Genomic DNA, 25056 nt, shown 5'->3' with positions numbered 1-25056 from the left:
TAGAAAATGCTTTATATTATTCGAATAATTACTGAACACCAGTCCACCTGTCACATCGTATGTCGTCACTTAATATTTCCACCACGAAGAACAGTCTTCATCTCCACCAACAAACACAACCACTACACATTGCTATCCCAACGCTCTCCACCCAATCCCCCATCCTTCCTACAAAACAAACCCCGAACCTTATCCCACGCCTTCCTCGCTTTCGCCCCAAACCTTGTCTTCTCTGCACTCCCCACAACCTCCCCCCTCAACTCCTCATACTGCTCCTCACTACTCAAATCCGGCACATCGCAGCACCGCCGGTTCGCATTACTAACATGGCCACACCTTACATCAGCGCGTTCAACACGCTGCACAGGCAATAGGCGTGCGGTCTGCAACCCCAACGTCTCAGTCGTGGTGAAGGGGTAGGGATCGGTTTCCCTGGTAGGCTGGGTATATAGACTTCCACTGCTGCTTTGGTTGCGTGGGTCATCTAGGCAGGAATGGTTTGGACTGAAAGCATCTCTGCTCCTTGTCTGATAGCAGCGGGGGAAGGGTGACAGTTGGTAGCGGGGCTTGGAGAGCTCGGGGCGCTCGTCGGTTTCCGGTAAGGGACGTAGCTGGTGGGGCTGGGGATGCAGGTTTGCGTCTAGGACGCGCAGGAGAGCGGGGATGTGTGGCGTGGGTGGAGGAGATGGTTGTTGCTTGGGGGAAGGGGATCTTTGTCGCTCGACAGTGTAGATTCTGAGAGATGATTGGGTTGGAGGGAGTGCGCCTGGAGGATTTGTTAGTAAATGCCTAGCTACTTCCTGCGAGTGGAGTTGACAAGGCTTACTTTTTGCTTTGCGGTGCTGTGCATTGTTCTTCGTTGAGGTGGACGTAGGAATCGGCGTGCTTGCCCTTTCTACATTCCTGAGATTTCGTCGCTCTACCTCTACTTCTTCTTTCTCATCAGCCTCCTCCTCACCGTCCAGGGTGCTCTGACTTGGCATAGCAAAAAGCGGCTTGGTGAAGTCCCATTGTAGCTTCGGGGCGTTCATCAGCACTGGCGTCTTTCTTCCTTTCTGTGGTCCCAACACCTCTTTTGCATCACCGGTATGGGGAGTCTCATTAGGTTCTGCTTTACGCTGGCGTGGGTATGGCGTCTGAGGCCTCGGAGGCATTTGCGAGTTCTTCGCTCCGATTGATCGGCCATCTCCTTTGGAAGAAATTGTGCTTGCAGGCCGTGAGGGAGGTAGGGCGGTCTGATTGGTGAAGCGCACACTATTGTGTAGTGAGTATTTGTTTGAATTATCTACTGGCACGGGCGTGGTGTCTTCAAAATCCCATAGTTTACGGTGGAGAGCTTCATAACCGCTCTGTGGTTGGTGGTAAAGTGAGGATTGGCGTGTAAGCTGCGACGCATCTGGTGGGGTACGGGCTGGGCTAGATGGAAGGCCTATTCCTGAATCCATGGATGGTCCCTCATCAAAACAGTGTGCTGAGTCAGGTGGAGACATGACGTGTAAAGGCTGGTTGACTGTGCTGTATATTGATGTCTCCTGGGTGCAAACGGGAAGTGTGAAGCTAGCTCTGTCCTCAAAAAGTGGTGAAGGGGACGTGGACTGAAATACAGCACATTGGATATTGGAAAACATGTGAATAAAGCAGTCCTTGAGGTCAACCAAGGTTCTATTCCAACTGCATACTCTGGTTACTATTGCACGGCTGCATTACCCTCCATGTCCCTGACTGGTTCTTCAGGAGCCGCATAAATGGGCACCTGACGGCTCGGACTCCCGAAGGGAATCTCTTTTCCTTGCATCGAATTGTCGGATTTCAGAGTATGTATTGTCGACGTGCTATTCGCTGCTTCACCTTTTGCTGGCATGGTGGCCGGCGCTGATTGGCCATGTTCGGATGGATTGTGGGGATCGTAGCCTGGCAGATGTGTACCTGGGGAAGCATGATTCGATATGGGTTCTCGAGAGGGACCATCGGTACCATTCGCCGTAGTCTCATCTCGCGATCTTGTGCGTTGTCCGTCTGCAGGCGTGTTTTGCCCACAACGCTCCTCGTCGTCTGTTTTGGGCGTGGCACGTTTTTGCCGCGCTCGTGCAATCAAGTCCTCAAATTCCGTTCGATGCGATTTTGCATAGCCTTCGCCGTCAAAGTCCTTTCTCATGATCGCACTCTCCTTGTTGTTCGATCTACCGCCCTGGGTCTGTTCCCACTCGTCTAATTCTTTCAGTAACTGCCTATGGCTCTTTCTCAGACTATCATGGGCGTCGCAATTCGAGTTAAAGATATTGATCCACTCTATGTGTCGCCTCTTCATGAGGTCTTTGGTGCCCCAATTAGGGATGCCGATTTCTTGTAGCTTTTTCCGCAATGCGGTCTCTTTCATCATAGCATAATTGAGTTGCGATAATCTTATTGGCGGAGGCGAAGGGTCTTTTTTTCGTGTCTGTAACGCGGGGAAGGCTGGTTTTGTCCTTATGAAATAAGATTAGTCTCTTGCTATGCAAGGCCATATCTCTGTTAAACATACCTTGACCTGGCATTGCGCCCCGGCGACGCATTTGGCCCAGTGCATGTGTCCAGGTGGTTGTAGACCAGCTCTTCCTTCATGGCGCGATTGCAGACTGGGCACTTGACCATACCATCTGGGACAAAATCTTCGTCACCGTCATCTTCGCTATCAGCGACTACAGCAGGCGATGCTGCTCCGCCTCCGTTGCGCTGACTTTTGCTCCGGGTTTGTCGAGACCGAGTTTGCCTAACATTCTCGTCTTCCTCTATATCTGTGTCTTCTATTTTTCTCTTCTTTCTGCGGCCGCCCTTAACTTCCTCGTCTTTGTCTGCACGCGCTAACTCAAGCGCTTTCGGCCTCGCCTCTTGAAACCGCATTACTACTTCTCTGACCGCAATATTTGGTGCCAATTTGTCGCTGGAGCATCCTGTCTTGCAGCTCGGACATTTCCCGTCCGACGCGATGCATCTTCGTATACATATCGAGCAGAATGTGTGGGAGCAGGACGTGATGACGGGGTTATGGTAGAACTCCTTGCAGACCTCACAGCGCAAGGCAGCTTCGAGCGGTTCGAAGGCGGGTAAGGACGTTTTGATCCAGTCGGTGGAGTCCGGAAGATCAAAGGAAGAGTCCATGGGTCTATTGCAGACAGGAAGCGCCTGGTTTGAGCGAATGTTGACAGGCAGACGAGTTTGGCCGGGGTCAGACGCGACTCCAGTCGCGTATGCGTCATCACGTGATAACGCTTGGAAATTAGCTGCCTCTCCCTTGCCACTTGTCGGCCGGAGTTCAGCAGTCAACAGTAGAGTAGGTTGCTTTGTAATAGTATTGCGCCTTTTCACCATGCTTGTTAATTTGGTATGTCAAACAAGGTGTCGTGTTACTTGTGAAACCCTAGGGTGAAAAATCGGGTGAGAAAGGAATGAAAGTGTTAAATACTAGCACAAGTGTATCACTTCAGAACAAAGGCAGGCGCTGATGATGTTTCTTTCGCTCTTTCAATCACTGAACAATTGAGAGACTCTTGGTTTGATGGCAATTCTGATTTAGTTTTCATGGCCATTCGATACGTTGTCCGCATTGAATTGTTGTCTATCAATCTACCGATACCAGACAATCATGTTATTTTAGTGTTGACTGTAGGTGAATTTGACTCTTCTTCTGGCAATCCCCTGTGACATACCCATATCTAATGCCAACTATATTTGTTGTAACCGAAAGTGAAGATGGACCTTTTGTCTTCCTAAAATCAGATGCGAAGTCACCACTCTCGGAAACGATAGCCTTGCCGCAGCTCCTTGCTTGTTGATTACAAACCCGAATGCCTTTGCGGCACAATGTACGAGAACAATCGGAGATCTTCTTCAGACTCTGAATACAGTGCTCTTGCTCTTGATGCCATCGAAAACACAAGTGTTGTCGACGGGGACATACTGCTCAGTGATCACTTTGATGATCTCCTGTGAGACCATACCACCTGCTAAAGCGCCAATATTGTGCAACTCAGCACCACCAGCTCGCACACTGTCATATAGTCAGTTTAGTGTCTTCTATAGTTGTTCGGACGCCTTTTCAAGAGATCCATATGACAATAAGTTTGGTGTTGCAATGTGTACTTACAGCTCACGTGCATAATCTCCAATCTGTGATCGGATGGTTGCATACTCGTCCTCCTCAATAGTAACATTCGCTTCTTTGATCAGGTCATCGGCGATCTTAAGAGCGATTCCAATCAGCTTTTCTGAATCCGTATCCGGGTCGGTTTCTCCGGCAACTTGAGGCGCCCCTCCTAGACCGTCTTTATTGTGCGTCGCAGCAAACTCATCCCATGCTAGAAAGGCAATGTACAGCGGGATCTGTGAGTCGGGGAAGGTGAGTGTCTGAGCTGTGGGTTGTTAGCTCACTCGGCAGTCTCTCATATCTGCACACTTACCAATTGACTTGGCGCGATCGCCCCATTTGATCTTCTCTCCCGCTTCTACTATGTGAAATGGTCGACCGCGCACTAGTTTGATATGTGCTGCGTTCTTGCAGAAAGTCTCAATGTCCTTTTCGTCAATGGGTACACTGCGGTTAGCATTGCGCTCCAAAAATCGTACACTCTCCACCACCTCTGCCAGATCGCGCCGCGCTTTGGATTTGTAGACATTTTGCAACTCGATGTAGTCCGCTGAGCGAGCCTTCATGTCCGGCACAGAGCCAGGGACTGGTAGGACATTGTATTTTGTATAGAACAAGCCAATGGCGTTTGCGATGACCCAGAAGCTCGGTGAGTCTTGGCGGACTAGAAGGCACTCTGGTGCTGTAAAGATTTCCTTGACGGCGCTACTTGCTTGTGGTGGATTGAGAGACTTCAGAACAGCTGCCACTGCCTCATCGAAGTTCTCTTCGCCGCCTTCTGGGTTGTCTGTACGTGCAGCTTGCGATACGGAAGCCCTAAACTCTGTCTTCTCCTTGTAAGTCTGTGGCACCTCTCCCCCATGTTCCTTCTTCCACTTTTCTAAGTAATGCAATAGCAGCGCTATCCATGGCACGTGGCCATGATCTTCAGCCTTCATGTTTTCTAGGTCGGCCGTCTTCTCTTCCGCATACTGTACTAGCTCGGGCCACGGTCGCAGTAACCGCAAGTCTGATGTGGTTTCGGGGCTAGGGTGTGTGTCTACAATGGGGAATGCGGGAGGCAGATGGACGGAGAAGTGAGCGTAGAAGCCAACGGAGTGGAGATAGAATAGCGGAACGAGCGCAGCGCTTGCATGTCTAGACAGATTTTCGAGGATATCGGGGCGGATAGGCGCGGTCGCAATAATCAACGAGTATGGTTGCAGGACATTGGGCTGTGATAGCCACGACTCGATAGGCTAGGTCCATTAGCCGACGATCATGGACGAACTGCAAAGCGTGGTTATACCTCTGTGATGAAGTGACCCTGTACATCTGGGTTCAGCTCCTTGAGTAGGTTGCATGTGTGTTCTGCACGGAAGCCTCCTAAATGTTGGTCTTCCAGGAAGAAGTTTACGCCTAGGTCTGCTTCATTGACGACGGCTGAGTCTTGAATGGTGAAGTCGCCAATGCATGGCAGGACGAGGTTCTTGAGTGTTTCTACGCCGACAACTCCCGGCCCTGAGTTTATGAGGAGGATATGGGAGCTCTCGAGCGCAGCTTGGCCCGTAGCTCCCCAGAGGCGTAGCTGGCGATCGTACCTATTGCGGTCAGTACGTGGTAGTGCTGTTTAGCAGCAATGAGGTGACATACTTCTTCTCCTTGGCAGTTGGACCTTGTACGGGAGGAGGGAGGTCTGCCATTCTCACTGATTTTTCTTTTCTTTTCTTTTTCTGGTAGTGGCCGAGAGATATGGCAGAGGAATGTTTGTTACCGCTGTTAGAGCTGCCAGGCACCGGACGCGCTTGAGCTGTCGGCTCGCGCTAGGCGTGACCCCTGCCGCGGGGTATTCCAATGGCGGGGCACAACAGCGTCATCTTTCGCCGCGTGCCCTATCACCTTGTCACGAGCAAATCATTCACTTGCATCCCCCGGCATCATCTAGACTCATTGCTGAAGGTCTCAGACTCTCAGATACGTTGTACATATAAGCCCAGAGGAAGGCTAGCGAAGCGCGCCGGCCCATGCCCTTGAGACCTCTGCCCGTCTGCACTGCCAGTATAAATCAGCAAGCCCGCAGCATCAGTCATCTCACGCCTCCACTGCCCCTCCAAAATTTATCGATCCCTAGATTGGCTATACATCCATCCCGTATCTACACCACCGGCAAATCTCTTCTACAAAAATCCCTCGGTCAACCCGGTCCGCCATTTTCAAGGCACTTCCACAACACTACATCACTCCAAACCGCAAAAACCATGACCGACACAAATGTCGAGGCTGCCAAACGTGCGGCTGCACAACAGGCCGTTGCGGACCACTTTGATCCGGCGGCAACCCACGTTGGAATTGGATCCGGCACTACAATTGTCTACGTTGTCGAGGCCATCAAGCAGCGATCGACCAATCCCAACATTCTCTTCGTCCCTACTGGCTTCCAATCGCGCCAATTGGTCGTCAATGCCGGCCTCACTGCCATCTCCTTTGACAGTCTCCCCGACCACGTCATGCTCGACGTAGCATTTGACGGCGCCGACGAAGTCGACGCAGAGCTCAACTGCATAAAAGGAGGAGGCGCGTGTCTGTTCCAGGAGAAGCTAGTTGCTGAGCGCGCCAGAAAATTTGTTTGCGTCGCAGACTACAGAAAAAGACAGAACCGTCTCTTGACAAACTGGCCCACCATCCCTATCGAGGTCGCGCCCCTGTCTCAGCTCAAGGTCGCCGGTGCGCTGAGGATGCTGGGATCAACAGGCCCTAAACTAAGGACGACGCTACTGGAGAAGTCAGGGCCCCTGAAGACGGACCAGGATTTTTACATCATCGATGCGCCTTTTCCCCCATTGCTTACATCCGCGGATGTAGCAGCGGGTAAAGGAAAGGGTGACGGCACGGACGGAACATGGGAGGTTAACACCCTGAGCAGGGCCATCAAGGGCCTTACCGGTGTCCTTGAGGTTGGCATTTTCTCGGGCCTGAATGGCATCGATGCACAGGCGCTACGTGAACAGGACCAAAGCATGAAGACTGTCCGCGGGGGCCAGAAGCCCGTCGCCGTCTACTTTGGTATGCAAGACGGAAGCATCAAGGTGCGCACTATCGAGGGCGAGACATGAAAATAGAGCTGAGCGCGGAGAATTCTGGCCAAACATCGGGCCAAGTGGTAAAACAACGGCCATGATCTACAAAGCAAATACATTTTCTGTTCTTCCTTGACCAACTATCTGCAATGACGCAACCTCTCCCCTCAGCATCTCCACACATACACAACATAGTATCAACATCACAGCAATCATTCAAAAGACAGCACAATTCTTCATGTCATGGTCATATCAAGCATGATTCATTCATATCTGTGCCAAAAAAAGGGTTAAAAAGAAGAAGTTTAGAAGAGAAGAAGAAAGAATATAAGACAAAAAGGTCTGCTCCATATCCTACATTCCATTCCCCCTCTCCTTCCAAAAAGAACAGAGTCAATCAATGAGACTCGCGAACAACAAAACAGTGTCGCAGAAAGGTAAAAAAAAAGAATTTTGTTTTCCCTCCCAAAAAAAGAAAACCCCAACCCTCAAGTCCCAGAAAGTAGCCAATGAGAATGGCGTTGGCATGAACGTAACCCGATTTCCTTGATTCAAACGCCCAAGTCATAGATGTAAGTTATACGTCTTCCAGTCACTAGCTTAAGGCTTAAGCCATGTGCAGACGCCTCCTCGGGTGAAGATGAGCACGCTTCATGTAGCTCCCCGAGCTAGGGGTAGGGGTAGCAGTGGGGGCAGCACCCTCAGTCACGTAGACGGTGGTAGTGACGACGACGAGGTCAGTCACGTAGACGCACCTGTATCCCTTGGGGCAAGGGGGCTGAGTAGGCTTGGGGCCACCGACCGATGAAGGGGCAACGGTGATGGTGGAGATGGGGGCTTTGCTGAGGGTAGTGGGCTGCTTGGAGGGGGCTGGAGGGGGAGCAGCAGGGTAGTTGGTGGGCTCCATGAAAGGAGGGCTGTCGTACTCATCGTTGGATGGAGCTGCAGGCGCATCAGGGGTGGGAGTTGGCTTTGGTGCCTCGACAACGGGCTTAGCAGGTGCAGGCGCAGGCTGATACTCGGAGTCTTCAGGCTTGGTCTCAGTCTCAGGCTTGGGCGCAGGCGTGGACTCTGGCTCCTCCTGCTCCTTTTCGGATGAAGGCGCTGACGTGTTCTTGGATGGGGCACCAGGCTGGACCTGATTGGGCATGATGAGGCCTACATCGATGGACTTCTTGGCAGGTGTAAGGTCCTTGCCCTTGTTAGGAGGACCGACCCAGTTGCCAGCCTTGCACTGCGCACCAATGTCGGTACACTTGTCCTGCCAGAGCTTGCAGTTCTTGCCACCAGTTGGGGGTGCGGAGTCGTAGCATACATCGCTCTGAGCCCAGCAGTCCTCAGCGGCAGCCCAGCATCCCTTCTCATCGGTGTAGGATTGGACCTCCTTGGCACACCAGTTTGCGTTCTCCATGACGCAGCCCTGGGGCTTGAGGCCCTTGGTTTGGACAGTGGCAGAAGACTTGCTCGCGCCAGCAGTGAGCTTGGCGACCTTGGGGCCGGGCACAACGTACTCGGTAGCAGGAGTGTTGTAGATGTCAAAGTCGGTCGAGGGCTCGTTGTACTTGACGTATCCGGGGATAGACACAGTGGACTCGGGAACGAGGTTTCCGGAGCTCTTGAGGAAGATTTGGGCACAGCCAGTGTAGAACTGTGGGTCACCGTCTTTGGCGGCATGGAGAGCAAGAATCTCGGGACGAGCGAGGTAGTCGCCTTGCAGAAGGTTCTCGGGAAGTGTGACAGAAAGAAGACCATTGTTAGCAATGATCTTGTCAGTGCACCATTGCTTAGAGTCAGCGTCATAGCCGTGGTCAAAGATCTTGAACCAGCCATCACCAGCAGCAGTGTCAGTGGTAGCGTCCTCGACCTTCTTCAGGTAGACAGCGCAAGGACCCTTGTGGCCGGGATCAAGGCGCTCCTTGGATGGGTCATCGGGCCACTCGCGAATCTCAAAAGTAAGAACGGAACCGTCCTGGACAGTCTGGGTGCGCGAGACTCCTTTGGTACCCTGAACATCTGTCAAGTTTGGTCAGTCATGATGCGCTAAGGGAGCACCAAGATAAAGGGGACATACTGCAAGCCATGTCAGTGCTATCAAGGCTGCCAATAGGGGAGCTAGTGTGCTCTCCTGAAGGGTTCATGCGAATAGCAACACCATCACCCTGACAATTGTTAGTCCAAGTCGCATAGAAAGCAAGTAACACCATATACCTGAGGCACGCCATCAACGTAGAAGTCAGTAAAAACAGTGTGGGCAAGGGCAGCGGGGGCCGAGGCCAGGGCCGCGAGAAGGATAGATTGGGTCTTCATGGTATTCGATCTTCAACAGTTGACTTGAAGGGCAGAAAACAACGTGGTTTTTTTGGTAGTGACGACTGGAACCGAAGTTGTAAGGGTTTTTGGTCACTAGGACTCAAGGTAATGAATGAATATGCCGAGCTAGCGACAAGGGAAGGAATGAAACAGGCCACAAAGAGCCTTTGAAAAGAGAGACAGACAACAAGTTGGGATTCTGAGTCCTTGTGGGGGTGAGGAAAGAAAGAGTCGGGGATGACGGGGCCTTTCTACTCCTTCCATCACACCCGCCGCTGAGCCTAGGCCGGGTGATGGACATGGGCGGATGAGTGATTTCCACCCGGTTGCTACGTGCGGGCGGCGCATGCCTTGGCGCCCTTGGAGGCCCTGCGACACACGTCTGCCGGGCGTTGCAGCGGAGTGTTATTATTTTCCTTTAGGAGAGACGCTTGGTTGCGCAGGCTGCAGTCAGCCTCGAGCCCTGTCGGCCACTTAGCGGAGAGACGAGGTTGTGCTTCTGAAACATGAAACACAAACGAAGAGTGTTAGCGAGCGGCCTAGTCTACATTCCGCAATGGTTTGCCCGCTAGGTGGCGTCCTTGCAGACGACGCCAAGTCAGGTACCAGGCCTCTCATTTCAACTCTCGAGCGCCATCGCCCCTCGTACATGCTCATCGCCGGCCCCAAGGCGTGTCCAGGCGCCGCTTGTATAACGTCAGGAGCGGGGGGGGGGGCGGTTATCGATATGGAGCGGCTGTGTTCTCGAGCCGCGCAGATCCAGCCCCCAGGGCGCGCGCTAGGGACTTCAGGTCGCTGTCGACTTTTTTTTATTTTGGTTCAGGAGGTCTCATTATATTAACGTGGCGCTTGCAGAAGGGGAGCCCACATCATCGCTGCTCAGGCCGACTCTCATTTCGCCAGTCCTCCTCCCATCGCAAAGATCCGTCTGTGACGCTAACAGAGAGGCCCGTCCTCAAATTGATTGCTACCCCCGCTTCCGACGGCCGTCATGGAGGCCAAATTTGCGCCTCCTCCTTTGCTCGATCGAAAAGTAATGACATCGCCAATTCCCTCCTGAGTCCTTGGGCGCAAACAACGATAATCATGGTTTCATCTCCTTCTACAACATGCGCCTCCAGCTTCCGGGCAACCGCTTTGTTCGTTTTCTTTTCCCATATGCATGCAGGGGTTGGCGCTCGTACTTCCCTTCGCCCTGAGCCGTGGCGCCGTATTGACTAAAACGCTCGTCATCGCGGACCGTTGGGGAACGACGGATGCAAACGTTGATTCTTCTAGCAGCCCCTTCAATATCCTATCTTCCCATGTGGAACCTGACATGATGTCGATTGCTCGTAACACCCCACCACACCACTTATTCCCAACACCAAAATAACTCGACCTTCCGGTTTCCCGAGCCGCCGAGCATTCGGGTAATCGCCCAAACGTGGTTACGCTCCAAAACGGGTCTCGCCGCTGCAAAATCTCCAGATGTAAGCTACGCAAATGAATCCGAACCTGTGCCACAATCATAAAACAGCAAATTCGGCCATATAACACGTGGTTTCCTACTGCACCTATACCGTACTCAGAAAAAGATTACATTAACTCGGAAAGAGTAAATGACTTGACTACTCAGCCATACATGGGTGGCTTGTACAGTGATGTGTGGGGCGCCTGCTGATATCCATTGGAGACGCCGAGAGCTATGCTGGGAACAGGCTTTGGCAGACTGTTCTCTTCTTCCTCTGCTCTGTCTAGCACACCTTTGATAATTTCCCTAAAGTCCGCTGCGCTGCGGAACTTCGGCGGTATCTCACCGTACACGCTGGGCTTCGCAACCCTTCGAGTGGCCCACTTCACATCTGTCACCTTGATCCCATATACGTCCCGAAATGATAATTTGCAAAAGCGTATCTCCACCCCTTCCGAGAAGGCCACGCCTTCACGTTGTTGGTTGAGACAACACACTATCGCTGGTTCATAGCAATGGTGTGCATACGTAATCCCCATCTCGCTGAGGCCTTGTTCAACAGCACTAATCAGCCACCGACTGCCTCTTTTGGTAAGAAAGTGCAGCTTTTTGGAGTCGCCCAGTGAGTTGGTAGGTAATTGGCGATCGTAGAGAGATCTAGACTGATGACCTGCAACCCGCACAGTGTTCATGTAGCGGTCTAGCTGCACAGCGTCTGTAGGATGGAAAAGTGGATCCCATGGAAGTGGCCAGGTGCTGAGGGATATCAGGGGTCCCACGAGAAACCCTTCGGACAATCTAAGTTCGTATCTCGGTCGAGGCTCGAGATTGAATGTTGGTCGTCCCAAGCATATCACTGGGATTGGTGTGGTGCTGGTAGATTTGACCAATTCGTACGCACTCTTCTTGACATTCATCATCAACTTGTTCTTCTCCACAACATTTGCCGATGGAAAGATACTCGTCGGGTCAAGGTTAAGGTTGAGAGTGGCCTCGATGCGCCTGAACCCGAACAGCCAGTGATCGATGAGTATTATCTCAGTTGCCACTCGTCGGGCACGTTCGCTGGTCGCTCCATAGCGGCCCACGGATCCTTCGTAAGCAACACTGTAGGCGAGCATGGCGTTTGCGTGTTCTTGAGTATGTAAACAAATGTCTCCCAGCCATCGCGCAGCAGCTATGTCGCCATCATCTAGATTCTGGAAATCGAGAAAAGCCCCATTAAAGACACTTTCAAAGAGCTCCTTTGCCTTTGAAAACTTTCCTGTGAACGATGCGCATACTCCGAGCAGATGCTTGAGAATGCGACGATCAGGTTGAGTACCAGATATACACCTCTGTCCGCGGTCGACAGCTGCTAACTGATTTTCTAGGTGCTTTTCTGCACTGACAAAGTCGTGGCGAGCCCATGCAGCCACCACCTGATGAGCCGTCCAATTGAGATCTATCGTAATAGATGTGCCTTTCTCGAAATATGATGGGGGCAAGTCGTTGTCCAGTGGAGGAGCAGGAATAGAGGGTGTTTGTGTTCCAGAACCAGACGATGATGTAAATAGCGTTGGGTCAGGACCGTCTGTATTCGTCGCCCAGAGCAACCCGCTTGAACGAGGAACTGGCACACGTGGAATTGGAAAGGTATTGGATCGAGCAGAGGGGGTGGTGACCGCTGAGCGATGTGGCCCTGCATACAGCGAAGAATCATCTGAATCAGTGTCCAGTGGCATGTTTGGTAACGATACAGCAGAGTGCGCTTGTGAAGCCACCGAAAGAGTTGAGCCTATGTGGACTTGTGGTATCGGTGGGCGGGGTATGGGAGGAGGCGTTCGTGATGGTGGTGACCAACTGCTCTCCATAGGCGTGACGATTGTAGGCATGTCCAGGCCACTAGATGATTCTCCAACATTAATTTCAGGAAGTACCGGCCTGAGATCTTGGGACAATGAGGAGTACGGCTCATGCTCCGGTCGATCCTCGAGAAGCCTCCCTTCATTCACCGCAGCGACGAGCCAGTCTACAATGACATCGCGATAGCCCAAAGCTTGCTGCTGAGAGATGCCGACATCTTCCAAATCGCGTATGATCTGGCGCCATGCCTCGTCGTCATCCTCATCGTCGTCTTCCCGGGCGCCAGAAGTGAGTCGCTCAATCGAACTAATGCTTTCTTCGCGATGCCCGCCTCTATAGTCCTTTTCCAGTCTCTCCAAGGCCTCCAGTATCAGGACCTGGACATCGTGTATCAGGGAGGTGTAGAAGGTGTTGAGCATCGCCACGCTCGCAACAAGCCGCTCGCGCAAGTTTCGCAATGTGCTTGGATCGAATTTAAGACGGTCCCACGCACGCTTGCTCTTTGTGTCGAGCCCATTGTAGTGCAACAGAATCTTGTCGAGCTCTTCCAAGACCTCGATGCATGGCGTATACGCCTCGATAAGCTGCTGCTGCTTACTCTCCGGTATCTTGTCGAACTTGTCTTGTATGTCGTCGAGTAGATTAGTGAGACTGCGTGTTTCACTTGTCAAAGTCTTGTACTCTCCAGGACAGTCACGACCTGCGTTTCAATCAGCATACTACAAGTTTGCGGAGCTGTCAAACAACTGACAATTCTTGTATACCCTCCCCGCTAGTTCGCACACCTTGAGTATGTCTCCCAGACCGACGCCAAAGCTCATTGTGCTAGCTTGTGGAATGCGTCCACGACGTGCCTGGGGAGCAAATGAAGCGCCGCATCATTGAACGCATCGCGAGGTACAGCTGGGTGGTTAAATCATGGACGGGGCTGGAAGGCTTGTCATTGTGGCTTGAAACGGAGGATTTGATTGGAATAGGGGGCGGAAAGAGCTCAGGTCGCCCAATATTGTGTGATCACACGCATGCATGTGACCAAGCTGCAATGAGAAAACGTGTTATGTAGCCCCATTGTGACGCATATTTTACACCGTCTTAGTCTCGTCAATGTCGTGGACATTTGATGCCAGAGCGCCTGTGTATATCACAGCGGAGCGGAGTACAGTGCGACCCACAGCTACCTGGATTGTCACACATTCACGACAGTTGCAGCTTATCTAAGCAAAGCTTCGCCTCGGAGCACAACTATTTACTGGACGATATCCTAGTAGCGCTACTTCAGACTAACTGAAGGTTGCACGCCAAAGCGGCATTGCTGACATTGGGGGCGATAACCAGGTTGCACCATTCGTGCAGCGCGGTAAGCCACTAGATACGGTTCAGCCTTGTGCCCGTCAATCTTTGAAGGAACCTTCACCACGTGCCCGTAGTGTCTAAAGCACAGATAGATTATACTATGCGAATTTTCGGCAGAACACTCATTCGGCCACTCGCATTCCTTTCACGCATACATCTACCCGACCCAGCCAACAGCGAAAACAACAAGACAAAGCAACGTATAATCTATTCATTCGTGTACAAATTCCTCACTTTGTTCGTCCCCTTGTCTTTTTTTCCCGAAAAGAAATCGCTGAAATAGAAGAAAAATAACTTGCTATACATCAGAACGAAGAAAACAAAACAAACGGGGTGTATCCTCGCTAGATATACGGACAATCGAAAAAATCAACGCGAGAAATTCCAACAGCTCCTCCAGTGAGCAAAAGCCCATGAGGCGTGGTTGTCAAAAGAGTATACACGTGATGCCATCCATGATGGAAACACATTATTGATACCAACTCTGCTCATCGTAGGTGAATCCCTGCAAGCCCGCGCCGTTGAGCCCCATAGCCCCGAACCCGTTTCCATTGGAGTTATTGCCATTGCCGTTGAACCTCCCGTTGGGATATCCATTAGTAGCGGCTATGACGCTATCATCACCGCCACCACCACCCACCGGACCACCGTTAATCTCATTGCCGGTCATAGGAGCAACATTAGTCGTAGGCTGGAAGACACCTGTAGGATTGGCTGTGCTTGCAAACCAACTCGCGATATCATCTACTCCTTGGGGGTTCCAATTTTCGAAATCAGTTGCAAGTTGTGTTTGATCGCGGTAGATCCAATCCTGCCCTTCGCGTAGAAGCTGATCAACACCACCAAAGAGCTGGCTTGGCGAGTTCCCAGCAGTGGTGTGACCGCCGTCGACGGATCGGCGTCCTTGTGTCGAGGCTGGAGTAGGAGCGTTTAGGGTAGCCGAGTAACTCTGAGGTGTAGTAGGGTGTTGCTGAGTGCGCATGTAAGCCAGAGCGTTTGGGTCCGAGGGAGGTAGAGAGTGGGTGCTAGAAGGACGGGCAGAAGGGTTAGAGCTTACGGAGCTATTGTTTGCCAGGGCTGTTCGGTTGTACAGTTGCGGTGCTGTCATATTGGCCATGTTCATGCTGTATGGTTGGAGACTCGGTGAAGCTTGATCTGCTGGCGAGGGATGCTGGCTGGTCTGTACAGACGCGCGGCGCTGTGCTTTTGGAGTGCTGACCTCATTCCAGGGACCAAACTTGGCATCAGTACGGGAGAGCACTGTGGCAGCTTCTTCTGGTAGCTCGACATTCCAGCGCTTTGCCAGTACGCTGAGGATCCCAAGTGTTCGTCGGGCGCACAGCCATCCCTCTGCTATCTCCTCCAGATGCTTGACACCATGGATGATGTCGCGCTTCGCGTTCTTCTCGGGTAGATTGAGAAGATGTATTGTGCAAGCAGAGTGCGCAATATATACGCAGATGTTGCATATCTGCCGCAGCCCATGCGATCGCTTGTATAACCGTAGTAGTTTGGAAATCATGGCAGCAGCCTGGGTACAGAGCTTTCGGGGAGAGACATGGGCAGGAAGTGGTGAATTGTTTGGGTTGTATTTTAGGAACGGACGAAAGAGATGGATGTAAAGCAACTGAAAGAACATGCTACACAGTCATTAGTACAAGTTGATAGCGACGGTGGATAGTACTTACTGCATGACAAGCATATGGGGCAAGCCACCCTCTTTCGGTTCTAGTTCTTTCGGGAGCTCCCGTCTCCACGTCTCCAACCTCATGTGTATCTCACTAAGCTTTTTCAGCTCAGCCTGCCTTCCCTTGGCCTTGTCCATGTCAATGGGGTTGTAGAAAGCATTCATCAAGTCGCTAGAAATCTCGCAGAGCTTTGAAATTTGGAGAGCAACTGCACGCGTCCTACTGGGCTGCGAATGTGCTTGACTTAGGCCAGAGTCTGTGACTGCGCTCCATGTCTCTGCATCCTCAACAGGGAAGACATCGAATTTGGGTACTGTGAGAATCGTGTTGGGTAATTGGGGTAATCTCCCGAGGTAGTTGCTCCAACACTTGTCGAACAAGAAGCAGCCCCAGAATGTGATCCTTCGTGCATCCTCCTCGTTCTCATCGATGACATCCTTGCTATGCATGCCCAGATTGAGGCCGAGGTCGCATGCCATCCGGAAGGACATGCCGCTGTATACCCAGCCCTTTGCTTCCCGTCCACAACCAGCTTCGCGTACGGACATCAAGGCCAGAGCCTGCACTGTCGTCAATGCGGGGACCTCGTGCAAATCATCCTCCATAATCAACCGCTTGGCCTCCCTGAAGAAGTGGTCGCCAGCCGTTGCTGAATCATCCCGTATGGCTCTGGCAGCAGGCCATGATGTGAAGTGACATCCGAGTGCCAACATGGCATTGACCAGCAAAGGTGAGCAGTACTGATTCTTCCTTCCAGATCCGGGTAGCGGTTTGCCAAGCCTAAATTCCTGCAAGAACAAATTCTTGGATAGAGTTGTAAAGAAGCTGTAGTGCCAGCAAAAATACATGCTGATCAGATGTTGCACCAGCTCCGGGTCCGAGGTCACGGTGGTCCATGAGCAAAATGGGTCCTGTGTCTCTTGGAACTGGTCGTCCGAATACGTGTCGGGCGAATCGACGGTGTCGTTGCCCTTGCCCAAGTAGATGAGATGCGACGTTCCGCCAATGTATCTTGTAGAACCATCCTCGAGCCGCAGCTCGCCCATCTTGCCGCTTAACTGGCTCTCGAAGCTTCCCTCTGGAAGTGCCGCCGCGGGCGGTGCGATTGGACTTAAGGGCTCATCGTCATCCTCTTCTCCATTCTCCTTGGCGATGATGGCCTCAGCGACCGAGTCGAGGCTCTCACATGTCCGGATCTGCTGGACCAAGTCCGCAACCGCGTCCTCGGGATAGTTAAGAATGGCCTGGATGAGGGTCTGGAGGGTTGAGTTGCGCGTTTTGAGGTTGTCAATGTCCTTTTTGTAGACACCCTTGCGGCGGTGGTCCGAGTTCGGATCGTAGATGCATGGCGTGTTGTAAACGGCGGCACAGGCCGAGCAGGCTGGTGTGGTGCCGTCGCACTGTTCCTCGGATTAGCGCACGGCTGGTGACAGGAGGCGTGAGAGCGACAAGGTTGGTGGGCAGGCGGAGAAGGAGTGTAGAGGCCGGAGAAAGGCATTCGAGCAGAGCAGTTCCCGTTACCTAAGACGACGTACGTACCTTGGACTTGCGCTTCCTGCAGGGCACACAGGCGGAAGAAATGCACCTCCTCTTCTTCGAGTCGTCGCTCCCGGCGTCCCGTTTCCCTCGTCGTCCCTTCTTGGCGGGCGTATCCGTGGTCGGTGGTTGCGCTTCCGCCGTGCTGGTGTTCTCCATTACAGTTCTTGGGAGGTTTCCCGGAGATGCAAGATGCGGGGGGAATGGTGGGGCGCACGCTCCGATGGGCCCTTCAGTCAGCGCGCGACATTAATCAGCGGCCCGCGAAAAGCTGTGGGCTTGCCGTCCTCCACGCCTCTGTAAGTATTGCGCCCTCACCATGGCCGGCCAAGCAGGGGCGAGCAGTATGCGCGTGCAATCGATAGCACAGGTATCGCATTGGGGCGGGGAAGACGCGACGCCTGCCTTCGCCAAGCGCCATCGCTATCATCCCTCGTCTGATTGGCCGCCTCTCGCCTCTTATCTACACCTCTCCCTCTGCACCCGCGCCCATCACACTAACACGTCCATACCTGCAGGAAGCGTCTGAGAAAAAGGATAATGACGTGCCATGGCACGGCTGTTGCGAAGGCTTTTGGATGGAATCAAACTTTTGTTGGCGCCTATCTCCCAGAGAAACCCCAACTGCTGATAGGGCAGCTTGAAAGTTTGTAGGCAAAAAAGCAAGTCCCTTCCATCAACCAGGCTCCCACACCACCCATGAAACTCAAGATCCATTCACGATCCAGACCCCTACGCCATTCTCCAAAACCACTCCTCCGCCCTCCAGGACTTGTCCCCATAACCGCCAAGCCTACTCTTACAGCAGCTGCAAGTCCTCCATCTCATCATCCGCCATGGTAGACGCATCGTCGTCAACTCCCTCCCCTATTTCCCCCACAAACATCTCTATCAGCTTGTGGATATTTATTCTGCGACCTTGTTAGTCTGGAAATACACACAGCAGACAAAACGTACCCTTGCACCGGCCTACCCCCTTCTTTCATCACCCTTTCAAGCTCCTTCTCTTTGCGCTCTTGAATCTCGATGATCCTGTTATCAATTGTGTTCTGGACACAAAGGCGGCTCATAAATGTCTTTTCTTTCTGACCAATGCGGAATACGCGACAGAAAGCTTGCTGCTCGGCGCCAGAGTTCCACCAAGGATCAATAAAGATAACTTTAGAAGCCATAGTCAGGTTAAGACCCACTGCAAGATCATTAGTATATAATTGTGGCATAGAAGCTGCCACAGGTACTAGCACTTACAGCCACCACATTGCATGCTTGCCAGCATGATCCTCACGTCATCTTCTTTGCGGCCAAATGATTGAATGGCGTTATTGCGAGCCGTGAGGCTCATCTTGCCGTGGTACTACGTTGGTGATTAGCGGTTTGAACTCCCAGCGCACTCAGAAACAGTTTCCATAGCGTTCCCTAGCAACCGTGAACATATTACTGGGACATGCTAGATAGCAACTTACCTGAATGGCATTCCAGCCTTCTTTCTGACAAACACGTCTCAAAATTTGAATCCTGTAGATCTTTAGCATATATACACAGGATGTGAATCGAACTTACATAGCAAGAAATTGGGTGTAGACGATGATCTTAACTTTCGGGTTCTCCTTGATCCAGTTCATAATCTGTGACTTGACTGCGATTGTTTTCGCGGAAGGTAGGACATCGTCGTCCAGCGAAGCAAGCCAGTCGTGCGCAATGTCTTCACGGTCGATGCGCTTGCGCCCCTTGTTTTTCTTCTTCTTGCCATTCGATCGCGTACCAGATGCAGGGATGTCTTGGGGATCAGTTTCCATGTCGCATGCAATGATAGATGTAGGTATGACACCACAGGTTTTGCAAACTGGATTCTCCTCCCCCTGTTCAGCCGCCTCAACACATGCCTCTGAGTAACAGGGCTCAGCGCAAATCAGATGCCCACAGGATGTGAGCATAGGCTGTTGTGGTTTTTTTCCGCAGGCGCTGCACTTGGCTGTTTTCTTAGCTCTTTCCCAGCTCTTTCCTGTTTGGAGACTGCTAAGAAAGGGCCCAAAGTTGTAGTCTTTGCCAAAATTCCCACCCGCCTCGAAACGATCATCTAACTTTGGCTCCTCTTCTTCGTCTTCTTCTTCATCTTCCTCCTCCTCGTCAGTGATACTATTTTGATCTTGGCCTTTGCCTTCTTTGTTCGCTTTCAAATCATCGCATTTCTTTTTCTTTTCCTCGTCTGCTATCTTTTGGAGCTGCTTTCGAACTGCGATGATTGTGCTCCTAGATTGAGTATTACTATCCACTGTATGTTGATGAAGCACCTGTTTAATGTGCTCAATATCTTCCAGCTCAAGGAGGTCTCGAATAACAAATTGAAGCATGAGAATATGGGCTGTCAGTTGGCGGAGTCTTAGAAACATCCTGTATCAGTTAGTAACTCTAATAGCTGAATTTCAAAAGTATCAGCACGTACACATAGATGTTATAATAGGACTTTTTCAAGCCCTTATTCTTTATTATGGTCTGTGTCCGTTTGATAAAGCGACTGCGGACAATTTCGTAAATGCAGCGTTCAACCGGATTGAACTTACACCAGTACGTGGCTTGATGAGCCTGAGGCAGCTTGACAATGGGAGCTCCCATGATCGTATTTGCATGAGTGCGACGGATCATGAATTGAGAGAGTCTCACTAAAAGTCTCTCTTGACTATTTGGGTTGCAGTAGTCATCCTTGAAGTCTTCGAAGCTGCCTGTAAGTGGAACGCCAAGGAATTTGAAGTAAGGGTAGAGCTCAGTCAAGCTGTTGAGGATAGGAGTTCCACTCAAAGTCCACTTGTGATCAGCCTGTAGCGCACGACAGGCAATTGATGTGCGCGACATATGGTTCTTGATAGCATGTGCCTCATCCAGGACTATGCGTAAGAAATGTACGCGGTGCAGGGCGCCTCGTTGCTCCCAAGTTTCCTGCCACCATGCCTTCTCCTGGTCTTCGGTCTCACAACTTTCCGGAGGTTCCGTTTTTGGGTGAGATAACATCACCTCGTTGTACGTGGTAAGGACGATGTCATGACCTTTTAGGATTTCCGAGGAAGCGTTAAAGCTATCACGTGTTCCAGCCCCGTACCGCATAATTTTCAGTTCGGTTGAGCTGTGTTTTTCAATTTCACTCTTCCATTGAGTGAGAAGTGCGGGACTAGCAACAATGAGGGTAGTCCTGGGGCGACCGCTACCCTTTGGTGGTCGACCGTCATGGATATTCGCTGTGAAAAGTTAATACAGCCACTATGCTTTCCTTTCTGCCGATCACTTACCCAACGTCATAAGCGTTTTACCAAGTCCCATTTGATCCGCCAGTATACCCCCCCTTGGCTCTTCAGTGGCATTTTCTCGTTGGCGCATAAATCCAGTGCCAAGGACCTGATACGCCTTCAATGTTGTCTTCATGCCTTTGACTGACCATAGACCGCTCTTGGCATCAGGTTTGACTGCATTCCTACTAAATTGTCTTGTTGCTTTCATCAAAATGGTTGCGTCACTTCTTGCCTGCTTCTCATCTTCAATAGGCACACTGGCAACAAGTTCTTTCAGCGCCTGTATCTTGGTCCTCGACGTGAAGAATGGTTGCTCCGGTGCATCTGGAGCAGCTTGTTCAGTAAAAACATTTGAATAGAGAAGAGATGTGGCTTTTTGGGCCCCATCATCAATCAACTTTTGTTTCTTGTTGGAGCGTTTACCACTTTTAGTGATTTTACCAAGAGTGACATCTGCTCTTCCGCCTACCGTCTTCCTTTTCCGCTTTCTTTTTGGATTGTCATTCATAGCATCTATTGCAGTCATCATACTCTGGAGTTCTGTATCTTGCATACAAACTTCCTTGCGAGTGCGAGGTTGAACAAAGTCGGTATCAAATAGCTCGTCTTCCTCAACATCTTGCTCAATATCAAACATGCGGGGTACAGCTGGGTCGATAGAATCGTCTTCTATAGCCTTGGCAATATCACGCGCTCGTTTTTTCCTTCTGGCTGTTTCGGCGAGTTGTAACTTTAACTGTTCGATTTCGAGCCTGAAAGGAAGGCTTCCATTATTGGCCTTCTTGACGTTATCATAGTATCGCATTTTCTCCTCAAATATTTCTGCTGCTCTTATGTCTGCTTTATCATCATCTTCAGGATGACAGGATTCAGTGGGTGCAATGGTGTGAGGTAAGTTTGGCCCCGTTTGGATAGCCGTTGGTCTCTTCTTGTCTTTTAATTTTTGTTGCCTGCTGCGTATTCTATCACGTAACTGGGCGGTGGATGTAGTCGACGGGGGCTTTGTAGGCGCTGGAAACCCTAGATTTTGAGGCGCAATCGTGTCGTCGGAAGAAGGATGTGGATGTGAGGTACCCGATGGAGTGGCATCGCTTTCTGGGGTGGGAAATGGGTCGGAGTTGCTTGATGGAGCGGAGTCGGTTTCTGGTATGAACAATGATTGGGAGGCGCTCGCTGCAGTAGGGTCACTCTCTGAGACAACCGATGGATTAGAGTTTCTCAGTGGAGTGGGTTCAATTTCTGGGATGAACAACGAATCGGGATCGTCGGGTTGGATAGGATCGCTTTCTGGACCGAGCAATGAGTTGGACTCGTGCTGGACATGTTCTTCTACATGAGATGGAGGTGTATCGATCTCGTGCTGAACATGGTCATCATAGTCGATCATGGCCTCGTCGCTAACTTGGGCGGTTTCTGGAACTGGGGCTTGCATATCCGTCATATCGCTGTCATCATTGGCCTTGCTGGGTTCACCCATAATGACTTAAGCTGTCAGTTTTGGTGAAGCGACAATGTACGAGCGTGAGATGGGTGTTTCAATGATACATACCGCTATGTGGGTGGGATGTGAATACGGGTGGTGATGGAACAGCTCTCACAGATTGGAGTGCGCACAATGACGGGTGGTAAGTAGGGCAGAGCAATTTGTAATTGTGAACTGGGCACGATGGCGATATGTGTAAGAATTGATGGAAGTAGTCCTGGGAACCAACCAGGCAAGAAAGAAGAGGCGTGGTATGAGAAAGAAGATGTGGAAGTGCTGTGGTGGAGCAGAAGTGATGTAATGTAGTAGAAAAGATGAGTAAGATAGTGTAAGAGAGAAGAAGACTAATCATGTATGGCAAAAGATATACCTAAGCCTAGCATGGAGTAAGTCTGTATACTGCGCAGCTATCGCGGACCCGGAAGCGCCAGGTGAGAGCCCACAAGTGTCTCTACTAGTATCTCCAAGAGAGCAAGTGAGAATTGGGAGGTGAGAAACTTGGGATGGAAACCATAGTATGTAAAGGAATGGTGAAGTATACTCAGCGGCTGTAAGTGAGAGAAAATTTATACGCTGATATAAGAGAAGTGAAGTGAGACATAAGATGCTAAAGTTGATGACGAGATATGATCCTTGATGTTATGTTGTCATGATACCAGTGAGGAAGGTGCATTGAATTCATCATGGCAGGCGCGCCCCTCTCTCCCCTACATCACCATGGCCACTACAAGGCTGCAAAGACATTGGACCACAACCGTAGAAATTATGCGTTATATTCATCTCAATTAAGCACTCGCTTTTTGAGGATATCAGGGTATCGAAAGTACTATTGACATGACAACTGTAATCCCTGTACGTACTGCAAGTAGAAAAATAAAACTCCCTGATCGCCGCCTTTAATCTAACTCCCGCGTAATAAGTATATGACGAAGAAAAGAAAGATGAAGCATATTAAACAAAAAGTATCTAGCACTGCTCCTCATCGAGGTTGGGGTAGAACCAGGCTGCAAGAGCAATAATGACATAACTCGCCATGAGTAAAATGCCTTCGAGCCAATCTGTATCTTGTTAGCAGAATGTCCAAGTTGCATATTGGATAGTATAAACTTACGTGACTTTCCGTCTTGGATGAGGTAGTTTACAAGCAACACTGAGACGAACAATGTAGCGATCTGGAAAGTGTCGAAGTAAAGCGTCATGCAGTCCTTGCCCAAGATCCATCCAAGAATGACGATCAGAGGGAAAACAAGAAGCGCAATCTGCATGCTGGAACCGACAGCAACACCAATGGAGAGATCCATCTTATCCTTGATGGCGACGGTGACGGCAGTGGCGTGCTCGGCGGCGTTACCCACAATGGGAAGCAGGATAAGACCAACGAAAGTGGTGGAGACATGACCAGTGGCAGTAAGACCATCGATACTGGAGACCATGAATTCCGAACAGAAAGCAACAAGGGTAGTAGAAATGGCGAGAGTGATGAGAGCCCCAATGACAGAAAGCGATGGCTCTTCGAATTCGTCTTCGTCGTCCTCCTCGTCCGAGTTTGGGTTCTTGAAAAGTGTAGTCATGTTGACGCCGCCTCCAGACGCTGCGGCAGTACCAGCACCAATGGCTGCAATGCCGCGCGATGCATCACCTTCTTCCTTCTTGCCGGACTTGCGCTTGGGCACCTTTTGACTGGGCTCGTTGTACATGGTGGAGTGTGTCTTCAACTGGAAAGCGAGGTAGCAAGCGTAGACGAGGAGAAGAATGACGGCAGTTCCGTGAGATAGCTCCTGGTTCCTGACAGCATCTTCGCGGCCGTCGTGTGCGACTGCGTCATCTTCGGCAATTGTGTTGTGGAACACAGTCGGAATAATGAGGGATGCGATACAGAGAGCAAGCAGCGACGCTGCTGTCTGAGCTACAGTCACGTTGAAGAACTGTTCCACGCGGTTGATACCTCCGAGAAAAAAGGACATACCCAAGACAAGCAGCAGGTTGGACAACATACTGCCGATGAGCGAGGTTTTGACAATGGTGATTTCGTTCTTGAGCAGGGCTTGGACGGAGACAATGAGTTCGACAGCATTTCCAAAAGTGGCGTTGAGAAGACCTCCAAGAGTTTCTCCAACTCGAATGGCCAGTTCTTCGGTGGCATTGCTCAGCATGGCGGCGAGTGGGATGATGGCAATGAAGTTGATGATGAAGACGGGTACAGGTTTGAGCCTAGCATAGTACACGGCAAAACCAACGGGTACCATGATGAGGAGGACGTTGATCCAGGCTCCAAACAAGACAAAGCGAATCTGGGCGCCAACGGGAATCTTCCTCTTGAAAGCCTTCTTCTTGCGCTCTTCCAAGGATAGTTCCTCACCTTCGGGGGAGTCCAAGCCGGTATGATCGTGGTCTTCATGCTCTTTCCTGAATATGCCCTTGAACTTTGCTCTGCGAGTGGGGCCGGCGTTTTGATCCTGGTTGGAGGGCGCAAGAGTGCTATCTACTGAAGGCTTGTGCACGGTGTCGGCTTCAGTTGCGCCATCCTTGTCAAGCGAAGGATTTGGAACGGCGGCTGAAGCAGTCGCATGTGTTGGTGATGAAGGGGCGGGCTCGGTATTGTGGTGGTCTGGCATTCCAAACTCTTTCTCTGATTGCATGGTCTCGAGGCGCCTCTGCTCTTCAAATCCCGATGTTGCATTTGCCTCGGATCGCGACCTGTGCATTACGTTTTCCACATCATAATGGGAATCTCGAGAGCGCTGTCGAGCGAATGGGTTGTAATTGTTAGTTCCATTGCTGCCATGTTGCGAGGCAACGCGATGCGCCTGCCTCCGTACGGTGTCTGAATTGGGTAACGTGTTTTACAAGCGAGCGGGCCATACAAGCGAGCGGGCCACCCCACCAACTTTGCGCACCTCTTTACGTGTACAGCTCTACCACAACTAA

The 25056-nt window shown here is 51.1% G+C and overlaps 9 protein-coding genes across 9 annotated transcripts; 1 reads left to right on the top strand and 8 right to left on the bottom strand.

The window, feature by feature from the left end:
* Nucleotides 1–122: 122 nt before the first annotated feature.
* Nucleotides 123–1490, bottom strand: COCCADRAFT_35087 (uncharacterized protein; the record flags this gene model as incomplete). Its single annotated transcript, XM_007712125.1, has 2 exons — nt 123–766; nt 827–1490. The coding sequence occupies 2 exons, from the start codon at nt 1488–1490 to the stop codon at nt 123–125; spliced, it is 1308 nt and encodes a 435-aa protein (XP_007710315.1).
* Nucleotides 1491–1687: 197 nt separating this feature from the next.
* Nucleotides 1688–3348, bottom strand: COCCADRAFT_3382 (uncharacterized protein; the record flags this gene model as incomplete). Its single annotated transcript, XM_007712099.1, has 2 exons — nt 1688–2465; nt 2522–3348. The coding sequence occupies 2 exons, from the start codon at nt 3346–3348 to the stop codon at nt 1688–1690; spliced, it is 1605 nt and encodes a 534-aa protein (XP_007710289.1).
* A 519-nt stretch (nt 3349–3867) lies between these two features.
* On the bottom strand, nt 3868–5805 carry COCCADRAFT_35085 (uncharacterized protein; the record flags this gene model as incomplete). Its single annotated transcript, XM_007712124.1, has 5 exons — nt 3868–4027; nt 4124–4388; nt 4437–5361; nt 5412–5703; nt 5756–5805. 5 exons carry the CDS (start codon nt 5803–5805, stop codon nt 3868–3870), a joined length of 1692 nt encoding a protein of 563 aa, XP_007710314.1.
* A 555-nt stretch (nt 5806–6360) lies between these two features.
* COCCADRAFT_3380 (uncharacterized protein) lies at nt 6361–7215 on the top strand (the record flags this gene model as incomplete). The annotated part of the gene is made up of 1 exon (XM_007712098.1): nt 6361–7215. One exon carries the CDS (start codon nt 6361–6363, stop codon nt 7213–7215), a length of 855 nt encoding a protein of 284 aa, XP_007710288.1.
* A 571-nt stretch (nt 7216–7786) lies between these two features.
* Nucleotides 7787–9486, bottom strand: COCCADRAFT_24646 (lytic polysaccharide monooxygenase; the record flags this gene model as incomplete). Its single annotated transcript, XM_007712109.1, has 3 exons — nt 7787–9192; nt 9251–9338; nt 9388–9486. The coding sequence occupies 3 exons, from the start codon at nt 9484–9486 to the stop codon at nt 7787–7789; spliced, it is 1593 nt and encodes a 530-aa protein (XP_007710299.1).
* Nucleotides 9487–11103: 1617 nt separating this feature from the next.
* COCCADRAFT_35082 (uncharacterized protein) lies at nt 11104–13608 on the bottom strand (the record flags this gene model as incomplete). Its single annotated transcript, XM_007712123.1, has 2 exons — nt 11104–13487; nt 13539–13608. 2 exons carry the CDS (start codon nt 13606–13608, stop codon nt 11104–11106), a joined length of 2454 nt encoding a protein of 817 aa, XP_007710313.1.
* Nucleotides 13609–14609: 1001 nt separating this feature from the next.
* Nucleotides 14610–17523, bottom strand: COCCADRAFT_3377 (uncharacterized protein; the record flags this gene model as incomplete). The annotated part of the gene is made up of 3 exons (XM_007712097.1): nt 14610–15780; nt 15829–17228; nt 17368–17523. The coding sequence occupies 3 exons, from the start codon at nt 17521–17523 to the stop codon at nt 14610–14612; spliced, it is 2727 nt and encodes a 908-aa protein (XP_007710287.1).
* Nucleotides 17524–18163: 640 nt separating this feature from the next.
* COCCADRAFT_3376 (uncharacterized protein) lies at nt 18164–22122 on the bottom strand (the record flags this gene model as incomplete). Its single annotated transcript, XM_007712096.1, has 7 exons — nt 18164–18275; nt 18322–18553; nt 18613–18718; nt 18828–18879; nt 18925–19755; nt 19808–20594; nt 20646–22122. 7 exons carry the CDS (start codon nt 22120–22122, stop codon nt 18164–18166), a joined length of 3597 nt encoding a protein of 1198 aa, XP_007710286.1.
* Nucleotides 22123–23094: 972 nt separating this feature from the next.
* Nucleotides 23095–24913, bottom strand: COCCADRAFT_35079 (uncharacterized protein; the record flags this gene model as incomplete). The annotated part of the gene is made up of 3 exons (XM_007712122.1): nt 23095–23186; nt 23240–24606; nt 24837–24913. The coding sequence occupies 3 exons, from the start codon at nt 24911–24913 to the stop codon at nt 23095–23097; spliced, it is 1536 nt and encodes a 511-aa protein (XP_007710312.1).
* Between the last annotated feature and the right edge of the window lie 143 nt (nt 24914–25056).

This window comes from Bipolaris zeicola (genome assembly GCF_000523435.1).
Source record: "Bipolaris zeicola 26-R-13 unplaced genomic scaffold scaffold_39, whole genome shotgun sequence".
In the NCBI taxonomy this organism is placed as follows: Eukaryota; Fungi; Ascomycota; class Dothideomycetes; order Pleosporales; family Pleosporaceae; genus Bipolaris; species Bipolaris zeicola.
Note: the sequence above shows the minus strand (reverse complement) of the source record. Positions and strands in the feature narration are given on the sequence as shown.